Raw genomic sequence first — 25,651 nt, forward strand, 5'->3', positions numbered from 1 at the left:
AGGCTGGTTCTTCCCGCGACAGTTGCCTGAGGCGCTGCGTCGCCCGAAGCCGTTACCGCCGGGCGGCGGCTCTCGTGCCTCCTCTGTAACGTTTCCCGCCGCCGTGTCGCGGTGCATTAATGGTGGCCCGGGCAGCGGAGCGAGGTGCGAGAAACCCTCCTCAGGCAACGGTTAAATGATTGGGCCAAAAGGAAAGTTTCCACCCCAAACCTATCAGGGGGTTTTAGTTTATGCATTACTGTACAGTGAGAACATGAAGAGCTGGAGCTTGCCTGCACTCCCATAATGATTTTTCTTTATCGTTGGTTTATTACAGATCTTATTAATTTTTTTTCAAAATCAAACATAATTGTCAGATGTTCTTTGTGCTTGTGGCATGTGGTGCTTATAATCTTATACTTTTTGTGAGTAAAATGCAAATTCGATGTGAAGAATGCCTCGGTTTACATTCACCCAAAAGAAGGAATGGGGGACCTTTGGCAAAGACTGGAGTAAGCCTGCCGGGCATTTGGTGGACACCAGATGTTGGCGTTTATCTGATGACGTGGGAGGGAAAAAGTCATGATAGCAAGCTGTGAAACAAACTTGTGGGCTTTATCTTACACCCAAGTTATAGAAAAAGCAGTGAAGGTAGTGTGCAAGGAAAAGGAATTTGAGAAACTTTCTTAGTTGGAAGGCAGAATTGCTTTTTACAGTTGAGTAGCTTTGAGGTCTTAGCTTTTAAGACCCAACAACTCAGAGTGGACAAAATAGTTACATACCTTTAAAAGCGTAGATGTTGAGTCTTCTGTGTTTTACATACTAAGGGTGCTTTCTGGTCCCAGACTTTTCCGTGAAATTTAGAGAACTGAACGTTCTGGGTTTTGGACATGAAGGGGAGTGTCTTGTGCAGGTTTTTTTTATTCCAGTAACTCTGTAAGAGAAAAAATCATAGTTGTGATAGAGTCATAGTAGTTCTCAATGCAGACACCTAGCCCCAGAAACTTCAATTTTTCCAGCATAAACGAAAAGATTTTTCTGTGGAATTTTGATACTTTGGTGCATTAGAATCACCCAGTTGTGTTTGAAGGTTGTTTTTTTTTCCTCCACAGTACTCACAGATGCTAACATGTTAGAAAGTTGTTTATTGTTATATGCTTATGATTTTAAGATACGTAATTTCCCACTTTTCTTTGTCTCCCAGCAAGTATTCAGCCTATTAGAAAAAACTTGGTCTGGTTCCCCTGTGCAGTTTGCTTGGCAGAAAACTTTGGGAAATTTCCTTGCTGTAACAGGGTAAGATTACAAATATTTATTGCATTTGTCCATCAAAATCACTGATGAAGAAAGGGAATTATTCTATATGCTAATCTTTTTTAGAGGTGATCGTGCTGTGAAAATTTTTGATCGCCATGGTCAGAAGAGAAATGAAATCAGCTTACCAGGGTAGGTACTAAGATGGGGTTAAATTATTTTCTTTGTTGTTTTCTTTAAAAATGCTTCCCTTCTGGTGAGGTGCTTATATAATGCGAGAACTTTGTAGGAAGAGATACTATCTCTGGTGAACTTACCTGGAAGAGAAGACAAACTGATGAGCACGTATGGAATCTGAGAAGTAAAAGCTAAACTCATAGTAAGCTATCAAAGATAGTCAGAAAAATATATTCTCCTACCCAAAGCACTCCTTATTAGTAATAAACTCAATCTACTTCATTAAAATGTTAGAAAAAGATCTATAATATTAAGAATGAACATAGGGAGGTTGTATACGATATATCCACGTCATGCTGATGGTGACTGCATTCTTGCTACTGTCAGTTTTCTAGTAATTTCTTATTATAGCCTTACTCCTTTTGGTTTAGTGCTTTTGCTTATGTCACTGGCATAATGTATACATCGGCATTTTTACTTTAGATCGAGAGTGTACTTCTGAAGTGAATCTCACTGTTTTTCCTGCTTTTCGCATTTTGGTTCATATCAGAGAGTGGTGTTGGAGTGTATGAACTGGATTCCTTTCAGGTGAAATTTAAAAAGTGGTGTACTTTGGAAGATGCAGTCTAACTGCTAAAAGGCAATCAGTCCATAGGAACAGGCTAGATATGGCCCAGAGGAGACCTCCCTAGGTGCAAACACTGTGACATCAGGTCGTCATACTATTTTGGTCTATAAATCTACTTTTATTGGGCACTATTACTACCTGATGCAGCAATAGTTTCATTTGTATACTCATTTATTTTTAGTATTCTACCGGCTCTTAGCTTAAGTATTCATGCAAATTCCTGATTTTTTTATTTTATTTCTAACAACCTGAGTCATTTTGATTAAGGTGGAGCCCTTAGTCAAGACAAAACTCCCACTAAAGCTTTAAATCTGAACCCTCTAATCTAGAAGTCTAACTTTCATTTCTAGAATATCACTTACATACATATCCCCATATCATTGGTAGATATGAGCCAGAACCACTTAGCTCCCCAGGAACTCTCTAGAAATCCAGGTTTTGCAGTTCATGGTAGTTGCAACCTTGCACCAAACCAAGAGATGCAATTCTCATTGCCTTTACCAGACTCGCTTGTATCTTACTGACCATCGTATCTTGCTGTCTTGTTTCAAAATCCTGTTCCGGTTAGGTGCCGTTTATAATGTGGGCTGGCTGTGTCAGGGTCTTTTGCTTGGTAGTATCCATGGCCCACCTCATTCCGCGCTGTATTTTGCACAGTGTGTGATAAATGCTCATTCTCTCCAGCAAACTGCCAAAAGTGAAGAAAGCTGTGTGGAATCAGTGGCGAACTCTGAGAAGAGCTTGTGTTGGACTGGGGATCCTCTACTGTCGTGTGGGTTGGTGAGGGTGGTGTGAAGGGAAGTCTACCTGACTGATGGACACTGATAGCACTACCTTATTGATGAACAGATGTGAGCCTTTCCTTCAAGGAAACATATAACATCTAAACCAGTTTTAAAATAATGCTGTGTTCTCATGGCAAGGCAAAGAGGAGAAAAAACTTGTATAATAACTACATATCCTAAAGGCTTGTCAAAATAATTAACATCTGCTTATGGTAGTTTGAATAGTACTGACTTTCTGAGGCTCGCCAGCAAATCTACTTAGGCTAGGTAGTTCTTTTTAATTCTTATTTCCAACCTTTTGCCTTGATTGAAGAATAATTTCTCTCTAGTTATTAATATTAGAATAAAATTCAATTTTTGTGATATACAATTTCAACAGAAACAAGTGTGCTTATAAAGACGTTCTCCCCCTCAGGCCAAACTTTGCTTCTTTATTTGTTGGTTAACTGTTAACCAACTGCAATTGTTAACTGCTAGACTTTTCCTTGCATAAGAATAGCGTTCAGAATGTCAAATATTCTCTGCTCTAATAATTGATGTCATAAGCATTTTCTTACCATTATGTTGTTAGAATTTGTTTTGTTTACTACTTATCAGTCTGCATTTTTCCCTATTTTTTTCTTTTTGTCCTTGTTATTCCTGCTTTTGATGTTCTGGTTGGCTGTTAAGTATTCATGGGTGTGTTTTGGGAACAGACCATACTTACTCTCTAGAATAAACTGCTAAGGTTTTAAAAAGAAAGATAGGAGAGACTGGAACTGAAGGTTTACTGAACTAGTTTACAGCAATGTATGTTTCAGTAGGGGACTTTTGAAATCGCTTGCATTAGGAGTTTTCATTTGAGTGGTAGTGAGAGTGAATTTTTTCATAAAGATACCTTTTAAACCTGAAACTATCAACTTATTTATCTAGAAAGAAAAGAGTGGTGTCAGACGGCATAGGTTCTTAGTCTGCAGTATATGGTGCTTTAAATATGTGTTGTAAACAACACTGTTTCCAATTCGCTAGAGACTTGTGGGTAAGTCTACTGTCCTCTTCGTTCTGGGAACTATTTATAAGTAGAGGTTTTTCCTGCTTCTGCATAGGTCTCTTGTCCAAGTTTGTTATGCTTGTTGAATTACGAGAAAAATAATCCCAACAGTGAATAGCCTTTAACAAAATAGAACCTTACGGGGATTTTCACTGTCACTTGAAAATCAAGGTGGCAGTATTTCAAGTACTAAAATGTAGGCAGCAATCTCTTAATATGACCTTCCTTTCAGCCTCTTGTCATTTTGATGAGATTTGAGTAATGGTGTGGTTGCTAGAAAAGTATACTTTACAGATAAATCTGCAATCTGTCATGGGTTTGCTTGGGAGGGAAAAGGAAGGACAGGGATTTCAGCTGAATAATTCTGGCTGTTTCTGTACACTTACAAACATAGTTTAACATAATTAGTGAAAGTCGTCTTTTTTTTTTTTCAGTAACTGTGTTGCTATGGACTGGGATAAGGATGGAGATACTTTAGCAATAATCACAGACAAGTCTAGTACCATATTTCTGTGGGATGCGAACACAAACAAAACAAGCCAAGTAGACAGTGGCATGAGGTAAGAAAGTTTTTTTTAAAGTGTGTATTTGAAGACTTGAACCACTGTGGCTTGTTGGTGTGGAAGATATACTGCAAAGACCATCTTTTTGTTGGAGTCCTCATAGCACATACACTGTTAAACTGATACGCTACTGTTTGTTGTTAAATTCTTTTTGGTATGATTTGCTGGTTTTGAGGTGTTTGTTGTGGGTGGGGGTTTGGGGGTTGGTAGGGGTTTTGTTTCTTTTTTAATTGTCAACAGTGCCGAAGTCCCCAGAGAGCTTCTCTTCAATGTTTCCACTTCATGGTAGCAACAAGGATGGGTGAATTTTTTGTGTTTATGAATCAGCTACACTTTCTCCAAGGTGTTTCACACAAGTAAAAGGGAGCTTAAAAGTAAGGGAAGGTATTTTAGTGGTGCTAGGATTTTTTCCTCTTAGATGTATAAGGGGACTAAAATGCTATTGATGAAGCAGACTGGTTTAGGATGGGAGGAGATACCTAAAGTGATCCTACTCTAAGGTTCAAGTCTCTACCTTTCTGAATTTGGCCACAGACTTAAAACTCTCCTGAGGGATACATAACAGTCAAGCGTTGGGTTAACGAATAAGCTTGGTTTAACAATTAAACTTTTAGCTTCTTTGAATCTATTCCACTAAACTATTGCACTCTACATAAACATTCTGTCTGTAGGAAAGAGTGGAAACATATCTGTCCCATGTTTGTTAGGGCACTCACCTGAGCAGAGAGACAGCTAATTTTGGATACCACCGCTATTTTATTTACTTGAGTTGAAACAAACACTCCTTCTGATTTAACCCTTCATTTCTAAATTTACTTTGTGTATTTTTAGGGGTGGTTTTGGTGTTTTGTTTTGGGGTTTTTTGAAGTAGTCAAAGGTACCAAGATGTGAGTGTTTTATCCATTAAATCAAAAAAATTCAGTTCAGTTGGAAAAAGTGGGGGTTATGCTGGTTTCGATAAGGGTGGGGTTTTTTCCAGATGTAGGTTGAAAACTCCATGTCTGGAATATGGAAATATCCTATATTTCCATTAACATGTACACTTGTGCTTTGTGAAATTCATTTGGTATATTGGATATTTGATTATGGGATATTTCCATATGTTACAGCCTGGTATCCTATATGTGTACGTTGAAATTGAACTTAAACTGTACTGAAACAAAAAATAACTTCTATAGAAGTTACTGCACTCCTGAAAAAGTAAAAGAATTGCCACTTTGCACAAAATACACCATGACTTAACCTATACATGATTTAATGAAGTTATGTTTTGAAGATTGATTGTTGGTAGAATGTTAAGTCACATGTTAGAAAACAGTTTAAAACCAAGCAAATTATTGTACATACAAGTGAGAAATTTAAAGTCATTACTTCTTCCTACTGTCTAATTAATTATATGTAGCATTATATAGGCATCTCATTTACGTATTTGTGGATTACTCAGTTATTTCTTAGTCATTACATTTTTGTCATTATTTATTAGTTATTACATATTATCAATAATATGCCTTTCTAGCACAGATGTTCTAATGATTATTGTTTATAATCTTATTTTCTGGTGGAATACATCAACTTTGGCATTAAAATATTTTTTTTTGTAAAGTTTTGGGGGTTTTTGATAGGTCAGTTTTAAACTATAGCTATTTATTTAATCAAAGCAATTTATGAAGATGTATGTAGACATTACATTGTGTGAAGGAATAGACCATATTATACCTCCTTTTCATGTGTGAACAAATATTTTGGGGGGAAGAGTAACTTGCCAGTATGCAAGCAAAAAAGAGCATAGAGGTTACTTATCAGAATGGAGTATGTGGTTATTGCAGTTCCTTCATGATCTTTCTCTCTACCTGAGGTAAATTGCTTGCTGGAGGCAGTCTTGCTAGAACAGTATATATCAATTCAAGTGCCTAATCCTTCTTTTGTCAGAGTGTTACTGCTTAAGCAGAATGATCACTAAGACATATAAACAGTGTGATAATCAGGCTTTTCTGGTATCTTCCTCTTTTTGAAATTAGAAAAGCACAAACACAACCCCTCACATGCAAACCAAATATATCTTGGAGGTCATTTCATGTGTCAATTAATATCTGAAGTTTGTTTCAAATTGCTATTGCGTGCTCACAGTGAAATTTTAAAAGATGGAAATAACTTCACTAATTAGAAAATTCCAATTAAAATTGTTTTGCTTAAGAGCCTTTTTTTTAAAATGTGATGTATAGTATTTATCTGTGTACCCTTAAACATATACCAAAATAGGTCTTGCTGTATCTGAAACTTCAAGATAAAATGACTCTTTCTAACTTTCTTATTACTTTGACTAGACCTAGACCTAGTCACTTGGAGTTGGCTCAATTCATAGGATTATTGAATTAAAAAAAAAAAAAAAAATGCATAAAGTGACTGGAAAATTTCGTGTGCCTTCATGGTATCTTTGAGTGTTTTTTAAAACTGTGTTGTAGAGAACATTTGCTGAATTTAAAAATTCTGCTTGGTCTGTGTGATTTCATAGAACTTCAAAACAAATATGCAAAATGTTTTTATATGTAAGGATATGAAAGGAATCTCTACTATACGAAATAAACTTTTTCTTTATTTTAGGGATGCAATGTCTATCTTATTATGGTCTCGGGTTGGAACTTTACTTGCTGTTGGAACAACAAAGGGAAACTTGCTTATATATAACCGTCAGACTTCTCGCAAGATTCCTGTTCTTGGTATGCATTGGTTTGAAACTAAGCTTGCACATGTGAAAGTGCAATTTTGCTAGTATACTTAGATTTCTTTTCAGTTCTGTATATGAACATGCAAGTCAAAAATGTGCTCATACTCAACTTGCACCTGCTATTTTGTTGTATTTAGCAAAGTATTTTATAGTATAGTAAGTTAAAATTACATATACACACACCTGATACTTACTGCCTGATACATGGGAAACTTGTGCTGTCTTTCTCGTAAAGGGTTTGTGTGGTTGTTCTTGTTGCTAAGTTACTTTTTCTTACTTGCTTAGAGTACCTCTGGGCAGAAAGGTTAAGGATATAGCACAGTCCCCAGAAATTTGATGCAAAGACATGGAAGAACAGGGGCCATGCAAGTTTCTATAAGGTCAAAACACTTCCATCTGGGAGTAGAAGATTTCAAAAAAAGAAAAATTACTCTTGAATTTGTAATCGCTCTGATAAGTTGTTTCACATTCTGACAGTCTGTGTTTGAGTGACCAAATAGAGCATATTTCCATCCCAGGTTTTTTTTTGTGGTGTTCATTTGGGTTGTATAGGTTTCTTTCTTTTTCAGGTAAGCACACTAAGCGGATTACTTGTGGTTGTTGGAGTACTGAAAACCTTCTGGCTCTAGGCGGTGAAGACAAAATGATTACTATAAGCAATCAGGAAGGGGATACTATAAGACAGGTAGTATTTATAACCCCCATTTGTTTTTAAGGCATACATTAATACTCCTGGTTCCCAAGAAAGCTGGGACCTATGGGAGCTTATGCCTTTTCAATCCTGCTGCTTTCAAGGACAAGGAGCCTTTGGGAAACTTATGTAGGATGAGGGCATATCTAAACATCTGAGCCTCTGTGTTATGCAACGTGATTTATGACATTAGTGTCTCTGCAGTTCTGCTGTGGTCCTGCCTAAACATGCTTCTCTTATCCTTGATCCTGATCTGTATCTGTTACAAGAGCATCCTATGAGTGCAGTCTTAGATTCCCCTGTAGCAGCACAGGACAGCTCTCGCATGACTGTTTGTAAGGTCTTTAGGAAGTACTTTTAGTGTTGGTTTTGCTTTAGATTTGTTAAAGATCTTGCCTCTGATGTGCAAGGATTACTCCTAGGCTGGACCTCCATTGCATAGTTGAGAGGCTGATTCCAGTGCTTCCTCCAAGTACATTCAGGTTCTCTAATCAAGCATTCTGTTTGTTTACATACATTACAGTCCTTCCGAGCAATGACAGTTGCTGCATAATGTGCAAATGAATATAATTATCTTTTTTAACTTTAATGAACAGTGTTTCACTCAAGATTTTCAAAGAACAGATCTTCCATAGTTCATTTCATATGCTTCCATCTTTGTGTCTGAAGATCACAATTGGAGAAGAATACCCTAATAAATTTATTAGGGTCTGTGCTTTAAACTAGCTGGCTTAGGTGCTAGAAGCAGTGTAGCTGAGACAGCAGAGATCTAAGCAAGGCTTGCTTATGAGGTTTCATAACCTCATATTGACTACAAAAGCAACTAGATGGCTATCACTACCTAAACCAGATCAGGTATGTCCATATTAAAATGCATTGTAAATATTTAACCTGTATGCCTTATTCTTGGTCTTCCTTCTTTGAATTTACATTGGAGTGCCCTTGTTTGTACTGCTTCGGTTAGTACTGTCTGTATAATATCTTCTTGCAAGTCTTCTTCCTCATCTGGATCTTTCCTTCTCTATTTGGATTTGTTTTCCTAGATATATTTTCAGTATATTCTGTGATAACATGTTGTTATGAATCAAACTGAGGTCATGTTTTCTCCAACTTTTTTCTTAGTTTTAGTACTAAATGCAATAACAACTCTATTTATCTATCCTTAACACTAAAATGTACGGGGCAGAAATAATGCAATTATTTATCATCAGTATTTGCTACATTAACTGTTGATTTCTCAATCTGAACTTCTTTCTTGCAGACCTCAGTGAGCTCAGATCCCAGTGATATGCAGTTCTCAGTTATGAAGACTGATGAAAGAATATCAACCAGGGAAAGCACAGTAAGAAGTCAATACAAAATACTGAAAAAAGTGTTAATCTGATGTTCCAGGGTTTCTGACTGGCAACCACTATGGGCCAGGAAGCAAGTTGTTCCTGCTTGAGTGAAGATTTGGTTTTGAGGATTTTTTTATTCTTTTTTCCTTTTCAAAACTTTTCTTTAAAGTAAAGCCATACCCCTTTGTTCATTAAGGATGTGTTCATGAAAAGTGCAGTGGTTAGCAATATGACAGATAACAGAGCAGTTTTGCAGTGGTAGTTAACATAATAGATGGAGATGTGTGCAGGGACTTGAAGATATACATACAGTATAAATACAGAACAGTATATGCAATGTGGCAGATGGAAATGGAGCAGAATTGTCAAAATTGCAGAGATGCTGCCTTTCAGAGGGCAGATTTTCAGCTGTCAGTTTTGGGAACAGATTACTGCTCTCCAGGTTTTCATCTTATGCAAACCTCAGCATCAATGAGACTAAAAGCCTCGGTGTCAGTCTTCTGGTGTGAGCATTATCCTGTCTCTATCTAAATGGCTACAGTTTCATTGTCTTCATCGTCTTTCTTGAATTAATCAAAGTCCATCAGATTGGTCAATGGTGAAGTACAGAAAAGTGGGGTAATGATAACTATTAGCAGAGCATATTATTAAATGATCAACAATGAAGTACCAAGACAAGACATAGAAAATCCATGGATAGAAAGGTGGTACTGTATTAGAATTTGTCCAGATCTATACACTTATACAACATAATTAAATTCTCGCAGTCAGATTTGATCTATGGAGTATAGGTGTCAAGAAGGAATTTTTCCCCCTGTTTACATTGACAAGGACCTGTAGGAGTTTTTTACCTCTCTGCATGGAGTGAAATGCTTTTCCTAGGGAAATTTAATTAACAGATATTTTGAAAATGCAAGAACTGAGGACTGCAACCTTGATTTCTTCTGCTGCTTCCTGGGGCATGCAATAGCCTAGGCTTTGCAGTTTTTTATTACAGCTCTCAAGTTTGCTGTAAAATGTTAGGGAACATTCTGTAATTCTGTAGTTCTTGCTGTTTGTGCTTGGATGTCTGTCCGCAGCTCTAAACCACATAGCATTTATTGTCTAGGTGTCTGTTGCTGGGGGGGGACTTGGCTTGATAACAATCACTTCCAGGCTGTTAGTTATGACATCAGGAAAAAAAAACAACCTGCAAGCTGGATCAAAATAAATAGTACTAGAGTTAACATCTTGCCCTGCAACATAAAATAATTCCTGTAATTTCTTAGAAGAGTTTAAGAAATAGTATTTCTTAGATACTTTATTATTAAGCTGCTATGGAATTATAAGCAAACTGTTTTAAAAGGCAGAAAACATACTTGTTACACTTGGTGTAACTTTAGGAATTATAGGTCAGAATTTGAGTTTGTAATTCTGGATTAATGGATTTTTAGGTCAACATATGCCTTTTTGTTTCTCAGTTTGAAAAATACCAGCTTTGTATTTCATTCTTCCAGCTCTTATTTTAGGAATAAACCATTGTCTCCTTTTTAGACAAGGAGAGCTGGAACAGAAGGTGGTGTAAAGTAAACTTGTAAATAGCCCTTCAAAGTATCTTTGTCAAAGAATAAGGTGAAACAAGTTGCTCCTCCTTGCTTTTTCTAAAATGAGTGTTTTACTCTTGCCTGCCAATAACACACACTCTAGTAATAAAAATAATCTTTAAAAACAAACCAAAGTTCAACCTGTCTTCCACCATGAAGTCCAACATCTCTATGGAATTCATCAAATAAAATGCACTCACCTAGACTGATACCAGCTGTAAATATTGTATGTTTAATACACACTGAACAGGCTGTTTCTTTTGGAATTGTCTTTCTGTCTTCAAAATCTCAGCAAGTTATTTGAGATACCAGTGTTGTAATAGTCTTCCCTGCAACCTCCCAGATAAAAATTCTGTGGATCAAAAAAACACATTGTAGTTCAAGTGAGAGTAGTCCAGTAAGTCCAGGATAACTCCATGTGACCTGCTGCCTTTTCCTCTGAGGCAGTGGAGCTGACTTAATGCTTTTGTAGGGAAAAGTCTTGAATTTGAGATGTGTGTTCTGCTGGGCTTGCATGTGGATCTGTGAAACACTGGCTCACAAGGGGAATATCCTGAAAATCTCTTCCACTGTTGATAAAGGTTGAGAATTCAGATCCATGGGATTCTTAAGGATTTTTCAAAGTCCTAAATCTTATCTTTTAGTGAAGATGTCAGGCCTGATTTTAAAGTGATGCCATTCTTCTCAGGTTAATTTTTCTTTTCATTCATTGGCAGGTAAGTGTAGTGGTCGGCAAGAAGACTCTATTTCTTTTTAATTTGAATGATCCTGATAACCCGATTGATCTGAAATTTCAGCAGCCTTATGGCAGTATTGTAACCTACCAATGGTGAGCAGAACTTTCTTAATGAAGCATTCTGGTATTAACAAGCTGAAGATTTTCCCAGTAGTTGTGATAAATGCTGGAAATTAAATCATATTTCCCTTGCTTACACTGGATTATTCTTGGATGTATTGTAACCTTTTTAATAATTCTTTTCCAAACACAAATAAGTCTATATTTTGTAATTGGTTTACTTGACAATTCAATGGATATAAAAGCAGTATTGTCAAATATAATCGCTGTTGGTATGCTCAGCTTTAGAACACTAATACTGTTGCTGTCCTGACAATAGATTAAACTGAGGGTTTAGAGGCTGTTTTCTGTTTGGATGAGTAACTGATGAAAGAGCTAGGGGTGGAATTGTATCCTTCAGCTAGTTTGTTGGTTTACAAAGTTGTGCAAAGTTCTTGTAGCCTCCCTGCTATGTAATCCAATTGGTAATGTTCCTTTGAAGAAAACCCAAGCTAGAAGTTTCAACTCGGTACCCAAAAAGTAGCTGTACTGTTTCTGTATCTTTGAATCATGACACCGTGTCTTTTAATGCCTGTTCAGTCAATGTGGAATTGACATTTATCGCTTTACACTACAGCTGTGTAAGAAAACGTGTAGCTATATGCTTCTTAATTTATGGTCACATCTCTAACAAGGCATACCTGGGCTGTTTCCCTTGCAATGTTTTTTTTGCAACTGATGAGATATTGTTTGAATACATCCTTACATGCTGCAACTATTTCTGCCTTAACCTCCTTATTTCTAGTTGACACTATGAAAAGTAAACAGACTATCTATTCACAAATACAGATTGTAGCTTTGGTACTTCCACTGTGTTTGCAGTAGTATGCCTTAAGGGCACAGTGACTGGCATTATTATTTTTAGCATAGATTTGATGGGGCCAAGTCAGCCAGAACCTTAAAATGGAAGTTTCCATCTTCTGGCATGCTTATTCCAATGAAGATACCAGAGGTCTTTCTACTGGCATCACTACCATGCATGCAGCTTGCTGAAAGTAAAGTGGCATTATAGAATGTAGACGAGAAAGTGAAGACAACTTATGAATGAACTTTGGGCACAAACATGGTTTTGTCCTTTAAGAATCTTTGGTTGTTTTTCCCTTAATCTTTTTTATACTATATTGTTCTACATTATATATATAAATTCCCATAATTTGTTTATTTTTCCTATTAAAGGGAAGCATTGACAGTTGCCCCCAGTAGTCTGAAAGAAAATGCATCTTGCATATTGCATAAGTACATCTCTTTTCTTAATTGTTGGTTTTTTTGTAACAGGTATGGTGATGGCTACATTATGATTGGTTTCTCACGAGGGTGTTTTGTAGTCATTTCTACACACATTCGTGAGATAGGTCAAGAAATCTTTCAAGCTCGTAATCATAAGGACAATCTAAGTAGCATTGCTATATCCCAGTCATTAAACAAAGCTGCATCATGTGGAGACAATTGGTAAGTGGTAGTTTTATACATAAAGAATGGAATTCATCTCACGTAACTGTAGCTGTTAGGCATTAAAGCTAGGCTCCCTAAGGCTTCAAGGCTCCCTAAGAAGTCAGTGCGGAGAAGGTGAGGTGAATTGCTCTGTGAGAGAAGCTAATTTTCACCAAAATCTCTGCAATTGTAATTAACTTCATTGTAATTAATTGTAAACAAAAAAAAAAAATTAAACTTTAGTATAGATTATTCCTTTTGATTCTTTCCTTTTCTACTATGTTACTTGGCTACAAAAATGTCCACATTTCTTTACTGTGATTTATTGATTGGACATAAACATCTGCTGAGCAATAGGAGAACAATTCATTTAAAGCTGTACTGAGTATGCTGATATCCTGATATCCTTCTCCCTGGTGTTTGGTCTTATCTGCAATCTAGACAAAAGTATAAATGTGTAAGCAATTAAGGAAAAAAATAGTTAAAGAGACTGGAGTTTTTCAAAAATATGTTGTGCATGTGATAGAATAGCTCCTCGTCTGCTACTCCCTGATTCTGTGATACCTGGATTCTTCAGCGAAAAAGGAGCTGAGTGATGGTAGGAGTCAGACTGTTCTGTCTGTCCTCAGTTCTGTGTATGACCTTAACAGACTGCTGGTTTATGACACTTGCATGTCAGAAGTGGTATAACTATGAGCAAAACATGGTGCAACTTCAAGCACTTCAGCTATTGTACAATAAGTATTATTTCTTTAAGGGTTCGTTAGCATATATTGAGTAACATGACAGCATAAGTAAACTCTCACTCTGTTCCTTTTTATGTGAAACAGGATTGAAAGCTAGTTTTTTGCATGTGTTTCAAGCAGTGTTTGTCCATCAGGAATGTGTTTTTAACCTAACCTGTATTGTAACGGGTCAAAAGGGAATAACAGTGCGTGTTTCCCACCCCTGAGTTCTTCTGAATTGGATTTGTGCCTTTTCCTCAAATTTTACTTCTCTGATAGTGATATACTATACAGAGCGATGGATAACAATGAGTGTGTGTTGCTTTTTAGGAAATGGAAGGCATTTTGCATTTGTACTCTATTTTTTGCTCCATTAGGCTGTCTTGATTGGGTTGGGTTTCTTCCATTTTATGTTGACTGAGATTTCTGTTAGTGAGAATGACTGTTTATTTTTGTTTTAGCATTAAAATCCATGATCTGTCAGACCTGAGAGAAATGTATGCCATAATAAACTTGGATGATGAAAACAAAGGTATGTTAACAGTCTCCATGAGGATAGAAATCTTTACAAATTAAGTAAAACAGGATTTTGATTGTGACTCTGTTTACATGAGTGAAAGTACTGTTGTTGGAAAAACTGTGTAAATATAGAATCTATCATAAATTCCTTCTTTCCCAGCTTGAATTTATTAGGTGACCCATAGCAAAATGGAAACATATTTTATTTTTTCTGTACAAAATATAGAGAAGTACAGCTCTCAGAATATTTGATTGGTTAGTGTTTTGGTTTTCTGAATCTGTAATACAGTATATTCAGATTACTATAATAATATACTTAACTGGTTTCTGCTTCTTTCCATGTTTTTTTTGGTGTGGTTTTTCATGCTTTTCAGCATCTCTTATACTGACATACGATACTTAATCTGTTCTCATCGTGATATACAGCATTTGTGCCTGTGGCTTCCAGAACATTTTTACGAGACTATGTTCTTGGGTAATGAGTTACGACCATTATCTCCTCTTGTAGTGTCTGTAAATACTTCAGTTATTGTCAATTCTTCACTATTAGGAAAATACTAAATTAGTAAATTATGGGTTTGGTTTGAGTGATTCCAGTTAATCTTGGAATTATATTAATGGGTTATGTTTGAGTACATTAGTACATATATTCGTAGGTATGAATTCCTACCATTTTCACATTTTAAAGCAAAATAATTGTTTCTTGGCTTCAGTAGTTAAAGAAAGGTGTGGGGTTTTTTTTGGTTTTTTTTGTTTGTTTTTTTTTCTAAAACTTGTGAATGTTTTAGGTGTAGATCAGCTGGCTTGGACAGATGATGGACAGTTGTTGGCAGTATCTACACGAAGAGGATCCCTCCATGTTTTCTTGACAAAGCTTCCAATCCTTGGAGATGCTTGCAGTACACGGATTGCATACCTCACTTCTCTTCTTGAAGTTACTGTAGCCAATCATGTGGAGAGAGTATGATAACCTCTTCCTTTTAAACTTCATTTAGATACAAGTAAAGTAAGTATTAATAGTGGATGAAAATTGTTTTGTTTTGTTTTCTTACAGGAGCTACCAGTCACAGTCTCTGTTGAAGTAGAGCCCAGTTTTGTTGCTATTGGTGTTTATCATTTGGCTGTAGGAATGAACAATCGGGCTTGGTTTTATGCACTTGGAGAGAATAGTAAGCATAAATTTAGTTCTCTTAAAACTACTGCATCATTGTGTATTATTTTATGAATTCGGTATTGTGTTTAGCAGTTCTGGACATTCCACATTGCACAATAACAACTTCAATTGCCATGTGGTCCTGTTAGGACCAAATAATGATCTTCACAAACTGAAGCAGTTATGACAAGGCATTGTAAATAATAGAAATAAAACTTCAGGTTCAAGGTATTGCTAATGAAATGTAGAATGTTTCTTTTCAGGGTTTTTTCAGATCATGTTGTTAACCAATGAAGGAATTCTAGGCTTTTGAGATTTTATTTAACCGTGTCTTTAAATACGAACTTTGGCAAAGTACCTAGGGACTATATGATCAGAGGGTTTACATTTTGAGTTTGGTAGATCTTCATGTTGTTTGCATGGGGTAAGGTAAAATTGGTTATGCTATGTCCAAATTTTAGACAGTGGATTTAAAGCTTTCATGTCTCTCTAAGAATCACCTTTTTTGACTAATAATAAATTAATCAAAACTGTAAGAATACTAGTCAGAGTTGCATAGAAAAAGAGTTTCTATTGTACTTTCTAACCAGTTCTCTGACTGCTGAGAAGAAAGTCTCTTTACGTGTCACTTGTCCCCTCTCTGCTTAAGTTGTGAGTTTTTCACATCTGGTTACTCAGCTGCAGATGATGATGAGTGAAGACCTATACAAAATCAAAATATTTTTACCTTTTCTTTTCTGTTTGAATTCTTCAGATGTAAAAAAGCTTAAAGATGTGGAGTACCTGGGGACAGTAGCAAGTATGCATCTTAATTCTGATTATGCCGCTGCTCTCTTTGAGGGTAAAGTCCAGTTGCATATGGTAAGAGCTCTGGCAATTTGGAGTGCTGAACTAATGAGTTGATCTAAGCTGAACAAGTTAATGTAATTTTAGAAATGAGAGAAAATTGAGTGATCTTCAGTTAATGGAGATAAAAATTTAGAATTCTTAGAAATCTTTTGCTGGCTAATTAAAATATAAAGCTGAGTTCCTGTAGACTTTAGAAATACAACCTAATCTAGAACAGGTGAAGAAAAAGTGTTTTCTTGTGAATTTAACGAGTTTTATTTTAAAAGTTTTGTGGGAATGTGACAGAAGTAGATGCTGGGTTTGTAAGGGATGCAAATGCTGGGTTTTTAAAGGGATGCACATGCAAGTTTGTTTTCATCTCATTTCCTTACAGTTTGGTACTGGCAAAACTACAATACCTCATTGTTAACAATGGAGTTTTTCAGTTCATTCTATTCTTTATATTTAGATAGAAAGTGAAGGTTTGGATGCTCAGGAGGAACGAGAAACTCGACTCTTCCCAGCAGATGATGATAAATACCGAATTCTGTGCCATGCTTTAACTAGTGACTTCCTCATATATGGTACAGATGTGAGTATTACTTCTGTTTTTAAAGATCTTTTTACATGGAATGTATTTCTATCTGAATTATTTGAATTATTACTCCTACTTTTAGCAATAAAAATGTGGTTCTGAGAGTCACAGAATCACAGAATGATAGGGGTTGGAAGGGACCTCTGGAGATCATCTAGTCCAACCCCCCCACCAGAGCAGGTTCACCTAGAGCAGGGTGCACAGGAATGCGTCCAGGCGAGTGTTGAATATCTCCAGAGAAGGAGACTCCACAACCTCTCTGGGCAGCTTGTTCCAGTGCTCTGCCCCCCTCAAAGTAAAGAAGGTCCTTCCCCTATTTAGATGGAACTTCCTATGACCAAGTTTGTGCCCGTTACCTCTCATCCTGTCACTGGGGACCACTAAAAAAAGACTGGCTCCATCCTTCTGGCACCCACCCCTTAAGTATTTATAAGCATTGATAAGATCCCCCCTCAGTCTTCTCTTCTCGGGACTAAAAAGACCCTAGGCCCTCAGCCTTTCCTCATAAGAAAGACATTCCAGTCCCCTAATCATCTTTGTAGCCCTTTGCTCTACCCTCTCCACCAGTTCCCTGTCCTTCTTGAACTGGGGAGCCCAGAGCTGGACCCAGTACTCCAGATGCGGCCTCACCAGGGCAGAGTAGAGGCGGAGGATAACCTCCCTTGACCTGCTAGCCACAGTCTTCTTGATGCACCCTAGGATGCCATTGGCCTTCTTGGCCACAAGGGCACATTGATGGCTCATGGTTATCCTGTTGTCCACCAGGACTCCCGGGTCCCTTTCCACAGAGCTGCTCTCCAGCAGGTCAGCCCCTAACCTGCACTGATGCATGGGGTTATTCCGCCCCAGGTGCAGTACCCTACACATACCTTTGTGGAATTTCATAAGGTTCCTCTCTGCCCAACTCCCCAGCCTGTCCAGGTCATGCTGAATGGCAGCGCAGCCTTCCGGTGTGTCCGCCACTCCTCCCATTTCTGTGTCATCAGCAAACTTGCTGAGGGCACACTCTATTCCTTCATCCAGGTCATTGATGAATACATTGATCGGGACTGGACCCAGTACTGACCCCTGGGGAACACCACTTGTTACACACCTCCAATTAGACTCTGTGCCACTAATCACAACCCTCTGAGCAGTATCTATCAGCCAGTTTTCAATCCACCCCACTGTCCGTTCATCTAACCCACATTTCCTAAGCTTGCCTATGAGGATGATGTGGGAGACGGTGTCGAAAGCCTTGCTGAAGTCAAGGTAGACATCATCCACTGCCCTCCCCTCTTCTATCCATCCAGTCATGCCATCGTAGAAGGCTATCAGGTTGGTCAGACATGACTTCCCCTTGGTGAATCCATGTTGACTACTTCTGATAACCACCTTTTCCTCCAGATGCTTTGAGATGACGAGCTGTTGCATCATCTTTTCAGGGATGGAGGTGTAGTTTCCTGGGTCTTCCTTCTTGCCCTTTTTGAAGACTGGAATGACGATGGCTTTCCTCCAGTCCTCAGGCACCTTGCCTGTTCGCCAGGACCTTTCAAAGATGATGGAGAGTAGCCCAGTAATGACTTCTGCCAGCTCCCTCAGCACTCGCGGGTGCATCCCATCAGGACCCATGGACTTGTGGATGTCCAGTTTACTTAATTGGTCTCTAACTTGATCCTCCTCAACCAAGGGAAAGTCTTCCTTCTTCCAGATGTTCTCTGTTACCTCCAAAGTCTGGGACTCCTGAGGGCTGGCCGGAGCAGTAAAAACTGAAGTAAAGAAAGCATTCAGTAACTCTGCCTTCTCTGCATCATCAGTCACCATGGCACCTGTCTCATTCAACAGTGGGCCCACATTTTCTTTATTTTTCCTTTTGCCTCCGATGTACTTAAAGAAACCCTTCCTGTTGACCTTGACATCCCTTGCCAGGTTTAATTCCAAGGAGGCCTTGGCTTTCCTCATTTCATCCCTGCATACTCTGACAGCATTCTTGTAATCTTCTCAAGTGGTCAGTCCCTTCTTCCTCATACTGTAAACTTCCTCCTTCCACCTGAGCTTTTTCAGAAGCTCCCTGCTCAACCATGCAGGTCTCCTGCTTCCCTTGCCTGATTTTTTGCTTTGAGGGATACACCGATCCTGAGCTTGGAGGAAGTGGGGCTTGAATATCATCCAGCTCTCTTGAGCCCCCCTACCCTCCAGAGCCCTAACCCATGGGATTTCTCCAAGCAGTTTCTTGAGGAGATCAAAGTTAGCCCTCCTGAAGTCCAAAGTTGCAATCCTACTTGTTGTTTTGTGCATACTGCACATGATACTAAACTCTATCTTCTCATGATCACTACAGCCAAGTCTGCCCCCAACTTTAATGTCCTCCACCAGTCCCTCTTTGTTTGTCAGTACTAGGTCCAGTAGTACACTTCTCCTTGTTGGCTCCTCTGCCACCTGAGTCAAAAAGTTATCATCAATACACTGGAGGAACCTCCTGGACTGTACGTGCCTGGCTGTGTGGCCTTCCCAGCAGATACCAGGGTGATTGAAGTTCCCCATGAGAACCAAGGCCTGTGATTGTGAGGCGACGCTCAGCTGTCTGTAGAAGGCCTCATCAGCTTCCCCATCCTGATCAGGTGGCCTGTAATAAACAGTGTTTACAATTAAATAAACAGAATTTTACAGTGGATTATTTTCTATGCAAGAACTTTATGCAAATACAGTCAGAATTGCATCCAACTTCCTTTACTGTTGCATTTATATGAGATGCATTGGCAGGAAGGTTAAGTTTTGCCTTTACTAGCGTTTGTTGCAAAACACTGATTTTTGTAGCAGAATTTAATTCTGTTGCATTAGTGAGAGGGTTAACAATCAAACTGTCTTCCAGATATAAGAAAAATTTGCCTCGCAAATTTGTTGATTTAGGTGGTGATGTGATAGATGTGGACAAAAAGGTACTTAGGTAAACAAGTATGATAGGATAAATGGAAGTCTTGACTTACTACTGAAGCCTTTGCCTAAAGAGAATTTTTTTTTTAGGAGAGCACTGAAGAAAGGTGTGAACATGCTTATGGATTTTTCTGGAGATTTTCCTATGCATGAGGGGTAGTTTCTTTCCTTTTAGTATTTTCTGTTGCTGGGAATACAGGCACATTCGGCATTATAGTATTGTGCTCTTTGTGGCACAAACTGTTGTATTGACCTTCCAGAGGAAAGGGAGAATCACTATCTCTGGTGTTATCACTGGTTTAATAACTTGAGTATTTTTGTAGCAGTTGAGGGCTTTCCCACCTCCTCAATACCTAAACTGGTACTGATAAATTTGAAGTACTAAATTTGCAACTTATCAATTTGATGTATGCAAATTTTACAATTGACTTCAAAAGCCCCTTTTTACTTTCAGTGTTGTTCTTTGTGTGACGCTGATTGAAATATAGCATTAATCTGCTTTTCTCCCCTGAATTAGGTACATCTGTTTTTAAGAATGTGTGGTTCTTCCTTGGAGGCAAATTTTTCAGCTTTGGTTAAGGTTAAGCTTCTCTCAGCAATGAGGCAGGCATTTCCCCTGTTTAGAGAACTGCACAGTAAGTACAGCTTGTCTCCACAAAGCAGAGTGAGATAAACAATAGAAAACCCCTCAAAGCTCCAGCTCCTTTCCGCACCCCGCAAAAAGCCTCAGGTTTTCCTATCCTGCCCAAAACCAGCTGTGAATGAAGAAGGAAGCCAAAAGAATACCTGGAAGTATTTTTCTTTAAACACTCTTCATTCTCAGCACTCTGAGAGAAACTACAATCAAGTTAATTATCTACTTGCCACTTACTGATGTCATTATTAGCTTTTTCTGTTATTTCTCATTAGGCTGGAGTTATTCATTATTTCTACATTGAAGACTGGCAATATGTGAATGAATATCGGCATCCTGTCAGCGTGAGAAAAATTTTTCCAGATCCCAATGGAACCAGACTGGCTTTCATAGATGACAAAAGTGATGGCTTTGTCTATTGTCCAGTAAGTTAGTGCGGGATACCCATACAATTATATTTACAAGCAGGCTCTTCAACTATATAGTTTTTTTAAGAGAGAGTGAAGAAGCTTTTGTCACTCTAACACGTATGCTGGTAGAAGAAATTGCCAAGGAGGCTTGAAGATAACTTAATGGTAATGGAAGGAAATAAAATCTGTCATATTAGATCAGTATGATTTCATTATACTAAATTCCTGATCAGTAATTTTCAGAAATGTATGTCTTTGTGTATTCAAATACAGATTTTAGCCTGTTAACAAGCACTGCCAGTTTCACTGCCTGTCCTCATACCTTTTTTCTAAGAAAAGTAAATAACATTCATATAATGTGCATTTTCTCCATTTACTTCCCTTCTGAATTAAACTATTATGTTATTCAGAGTTGCTGCTTATAAGAAAACTTTTTCTTAATACAATTCTCATATTTCTGCACTATTTATATTCTTTTTTTATTTTTAATCGTAACTGGGATGAATATTTAGTTTGTCTCCTTAGTCACTTGCTAGTATTTTTACTTTTGCGTTATTTGTAGGTAAATGATAGATTATATGAGATTCCAAACTTCTCACCAACTATTAAAGGAATCCTGTGGGAAAATTGGCCAATGGATAAAGGTGTTTTTGTTGCTTTTGATGATGATAAAGTGTACACTTATGTTTTTCATAAGGATGCCATTCAAGGTACTGTAAATGCTTTTAAAAACTTATTAGCTATTTTAGCTAATAAAGAAAGACATGTTCTGAATCTTCATTTGTCTTAAATATTTTCATAACTGCATATAAAAAATAAATAGTACTACAGAAGTTTTGAAATGCAACTGATGAATAGAAAACTAGTTGCTTTGTAGGTTTCTCTGTAAAGCTCCAACAAGGCATTTTGGTCTTAAGTCCCTAAGCTTCTTGTTATTATAATCTTTCCTCTGAAATTTACACATTGGACTTCAATTGTATTTTGAAATGTTCATGAGAAAATCTTAGGATCAGGGTGACAAAACTTGTATTCACTTACACTGTTAATCAAAATTGTAATCATAGCAATTTCTGTATTTGTGACGGAGAAACATTAAGAGATTTACCTACAAACATTTGGAAAATAACCTCAATAGTTTAGAAAATTTAAGTTATGTATATTTACTTTACTGAAAAATATGCACTGTACAGTAGATGATGACTACCAGAGTTAGAGACCTTGAATTAATGCCCTGCAAATCTACATTATTTCAGCTGCTACACTTTTTACCATGTAGGGATTTTTTAAATTATGTCTTCTTTTCTTCCTGATCTTTGAATCTAGGATCAAAGATTATTTTGGCAGGTGGCACGGAAGTCCCCTTTTCCCATAAACCTTTGTTGTTGTATAACGGAGAATTAACTTGTCAGACTCAGAGTGGGAAAACAAACAATATCTGTCTAAGCACTCACAGTTTCCTTGGCAATTTGAAAGACTTTGGACCTAATGAGCTGACACAAATGCTTACTCAGACTTTAATGTTGAAAAGGTACATCTGCATTTTAATTATATTGTGTAAATTGTTTTCTTCTGTGCTTATAGCTCAATACAGCATATCCTGGTGATTTAAAAATGTCATGCTGAATATTGATAAATTAGATTGATCCATGAGTCCATGTAGCTGTCATGCAGACCAAGCAAAGTAAGTGACCCAGTGGTGCTTTATTTGTTTTTCCACTGTCAAGTAAAAGCTAAAGTAGTTTTATTCAAGACTGATTCAGGGTTCTATGACAGTGGCTCTTCCAAAACTGGCTGAAGGTGCTTCTTGCATACCCCCTTCCCACTGTAATGAAGCAATGCAAAATCAGTATAATGGAAAGAATGACAGAGTAGGGAAAGCAGATGGTTTCCTGAAAAAGTGTGGTGGAAACAGGAGAAACAGAACTGTAAGTTATGCATTTGTATTTCTCCTTTCTTCCTGACACATCTCTCTCCATGGCTTAGAAGTAAATGCTTTTTATGTTATCCCTACCGGCGTATTAGGAAAAAAAAGTGTTGAGGGGGAATTCTAGGTACGAGTAATACTAGTTTTAAATGCGTTTTACCTTCTAAAGGTTTTCTGAAGCATGGGAGGTGTGCAGACTTCTGAATGACCAATCTGGTTGGAATGAGCTGGCCAAAGCTTGCTTACATCATATGGAGGTGGATTTTGCAATACGTGTTTATCGGACATTTGGTAATGCTGGGATGGTGATGTCACTAGAGCAAATAAAGGTAAAATGTAAAGTCCCTTTTAAATAGGAAATTTGGTGATTTCATTCTTCTTTAAGAATTGCTAAATTCTTATTTTTATAGGGATTTTGTTTTTTGTTTAAATAGAAGGTGAATTATTTTCAAGGGAGTTAGTAGTTATAGAGGAGAAAGTGTCCAAACCATATAACTCTTGCTTGCTTTTCTCTTGAAGTGGTTGCAGTCTCTACTGGAATGCACAACATTCCTTTCGACATTTACTTGAGAGGAGCAGAATATATTCATGTCTCGGACATGAGGAGGCTCTTTTTCCTTTGTTATTTTTGAGAAATGTTTAAGGCTGCTATTATTATTTAAAAAAAAGAAAAAACAGATTGCAATTATACATCTAAAAGCGTGCAAGAAATAGTACCTTAAAATATACTTCTGCAAATTGCTAATTTTAGACAGTGTTAGCTGTAGTGGCTTTGAGCTGCAGTAAGAAAGTGAGGGCTTCTTCTGGTTTGTAGAATCCGATACACATGGTTATAAAACGTAAGGGTATTTTCTTTTACTGTGCTTACTAGATTATGTTACTTATAACAATATTTTTTTCTTTTGGGCTACTTTTGCACCTATTACATCTTTTTACAGGGAATAGAAGACCACAACCTTTTAGCAGGACATCTTGCCATGTTTACTAGTGATTTTAATCTGGCTCAGGATTTATATCTGGCATCCTCCTGTCCTGTTGCTGCACTTGAGGTATTCATTTAAGATGTGTAAATTTTTCTGCTGTTTTCATCTCCACCTTAATGTTGGAATATTTTACCTTCTGATAATCCTCCCCTTTTATGGTTTTTTTCTTGCCATTGTGTGACTGACAGACATTCTTTAGGATGAATGTGTGTGTCTCAAATTGTCTGAATCGTTCTAGAATACTAGCTCTATATTTGTATTTAGAATAATATAAAGATCATATTAGAATTCAGAATTTTATACTTGCATCAGAAAATGTTGCTGTTCTTCGTTAATAGATGCGCAAAGACTTGCAACACTGGGACAGTGCACTTCAGCTGGCTAAGCGTTTGGCCCCAGACCAAATCCCTTTCATATCAAAGGAATATGCAATGCAGCTTGAATTCATGTAAGTTCTCTTGTAAAGTTGCAGTATAAGAATATTAAACCAATACTCACAGTCACTAGAAGAACATAGAACTGAGATACTTCAGCTGACTGCATTGCTGAGAGAGGATTCTGTGAGGTCTTGCACCTATAGTACGAGGAAGAGTAGTTTTGTAAGGAATACTTTACGCTAGAGACATACATTAGCAAATAATAGTTACTTTTGATTAATTTCAGTATATCTGGCTTCTTTGCAACTGGTAGGTCTGCTGTATAATAATATCATCTACTAAATAAATCACAGAATCACAGAATCACAGAACAGAGAGTTGTCTACCTGTGATTCTGTGATTCTGTGATACTAAATAAATACTTTGTTGCAGGCAAATGCTTGGAAAATAGAGGAAGTTCACACCATTTAACCCTACTTATATTGGACAAAAGCCTTGCCTTTTGCCTGTCTTTCCTTAAATACCCAGTAGCCTTCATTTTCTTACATATTTTAGGTAGAGGAGTGTCAAATTTCAAGGCTGCCAGTCCCTGAGAAGGTATTAATCATTTGCCATGGTTTTAAAGTCTCTTTTATAGCTAATTCTTCCCACATGAAAACTGGTCTGTTTAATGTCTAAACCAAGAGGAAAACCCCTTATCTATTAGAGCTTTTAGACAACTCCTTCCCCCTGGTGGTGCCCTGGCAATGAGAGAGGACACTTGTTGGTCACAGAAAGGAAGGAACAGAGGCAGTTGAAGCAATGCAGCTATCTGTAACTTGAGTTCTGAATGTACTTAAGGAAAAAAATTGCCTTCGTTTCTATGTTGTGAAAATTCTAAATAATTTTAGAAGGTTAATTTTATTTATCTCCCAGAAAACTGTGGTAGTAGAGTTGATATTATTGAGGTGTATTGTGCAGATAGATTCTTTGCCTGTCTTTCAAGGGAGGTTTATTGTTCCTAGCATAACAGAATTGAGAGATGGACTGCCTCTTTGACTAATAGCTTGATACAGTGCACGGGAAGTGCCATGATATACTGTGTAACTATCCATCTTTTGCATACTGCACATCCTTGTATGGAGTCATTATGTCTAAAGCAAGACAGATACCTGCATAACCTATGTGGTAGGAAGGTAACCATCTCTTCCTATTGAAAATATTCTTCCCTATAACTTCCAATTTTCTTTTAGGGGTGATTATATTAATGCTCTGGCACATTATGAGAAGGGAATCACTGGAAGCAATAAGGTAATTCCTTTTTAGTAATGATAGAATTTGTACTATCATATTACACATTAAGTTGTCTTGTTTCAGACTCATTTGAATTCAGATGTTTTTTTTATTCAGCTCTAAATCTGTATGACTGTTACTTTTAGGATAGTGGTCTTTGCACTTCTCTTATTTTTAATCTACAGAATGATGCCTTCTCTAAGTATAAAGCAGTATTGCCATTGTATTAACATGGCATAACTAGACTTTGGTTTTTATAAGTGTAGCAGTTGCATAATAGATGTGCAAATGTCAGAGAAA

At 37.3% G+C, this 25,651-nt stretch overlaps 1 protein-coding gene across 1 annotated transcript in view; it reads left to right on the top strand.

The window, feature by feature from the left end:
• Nucleotides 1-1,182: 1,182 nt before the first annotated feature.
• WDR19 (WD repeat domain 19) overlaps nucleotides 1,183-25,651 on the top strand; it is a 49,605-nt gene continuing 25,136 nt past the window's right edge. The window contains exons 1-20 of the mRNA XM_059818094.1: nucleotides 1,183-1,275; nucleotides 1,360-1,425; nucleotides 4,288-4,413; nucleotides 7,018-7,133; nucleotides 7,711-7,826; nucleotides 9,094-9,174; nucleotides 11,469-11,581; nucleotides 12,863-13,036; nucleotides 14,205-14,286; nucleotides 15,062-15,223; nucleotides 15,317-15,431; nucleotides 16,170-16,276; nucleotides 16,713-16,835; nucleotides 20,661-20,810; nucleotides 21,358-21,505; nucleotides 22,119-22,323; nucleotides 22,889-23,048; nucleotides 23,658-23,768; nucleotides 24,041-24,150; nucleotides 25,312-25,369. Of these exons, the coding sequence (XP_059674077.1) occupies nucleotides 4,301-4,413; nucleotides 7,018-7,133; nucleotides 7,711-7,826; nucleotides 9,094-9,174; nucleotides 11,469-11,581; nucleotides 12,863-13,036; nucleotides 14,205-14,286; nucleotides 15,062-15,223; nucleotides 15,317-15,431; nucleotides 16,170-16,276; nucleotides 16,713-16,835; nucleotides 20,661-20,810; nucleotides 21,358-21,505; nucleotides 22,119-22,323; nucleotides 22,889-23,048; nucleotides 23,658-23,768; nucleotides 24,041-24,150; nucleotides 25,312-25,369 (2,244 nt within the window). The 5' untranslated portion in view covers nucleotides 1,183-1,275; nucleotides 1,360-1,425; nucleotides 4,288-4,300. The remainder of the gene's footprint in view (nucleotides 1,276-1,359; nucleotides 1,426-4,287; nucleotides 4,414-7,017; nucleotides 7,134-7,710; nucleotides 7,827-9,093; nucleotides 9,175-11,468; nucleotides 11,582-12,862; nucleotides 13,037-14,204; nucleotides 14,287-15,061; nucleotides 15,224-15,316; nucleotides 15,432-16,169; nucleotides 16,277-16,712; nucleotides 16,836-20,660; nucleotides 20,811-21,357; nucleotides 21,506-22,118; nucleotides 22,324-22,888; nucleotides 23,049-23,657; nucleotides 23,769-24,040; nucleotides 24,151-25,311; nucleotides 25,370-25,651) is intronic.

Source organism: Gavia stellata, chromosome 5 (genome assembly GCF_030936135.1).
Source record: "Gavia stellata isolate bGavSte3 chromosome 5, bGavSte3.hap2, whole genome shotgun sequence".
Taxonomy (NCBI): Eukaryota; Metazoa; Chordata; class Aves; order Gaviiformes; family Gaviidae; genus Gavia; species Gavia stellata.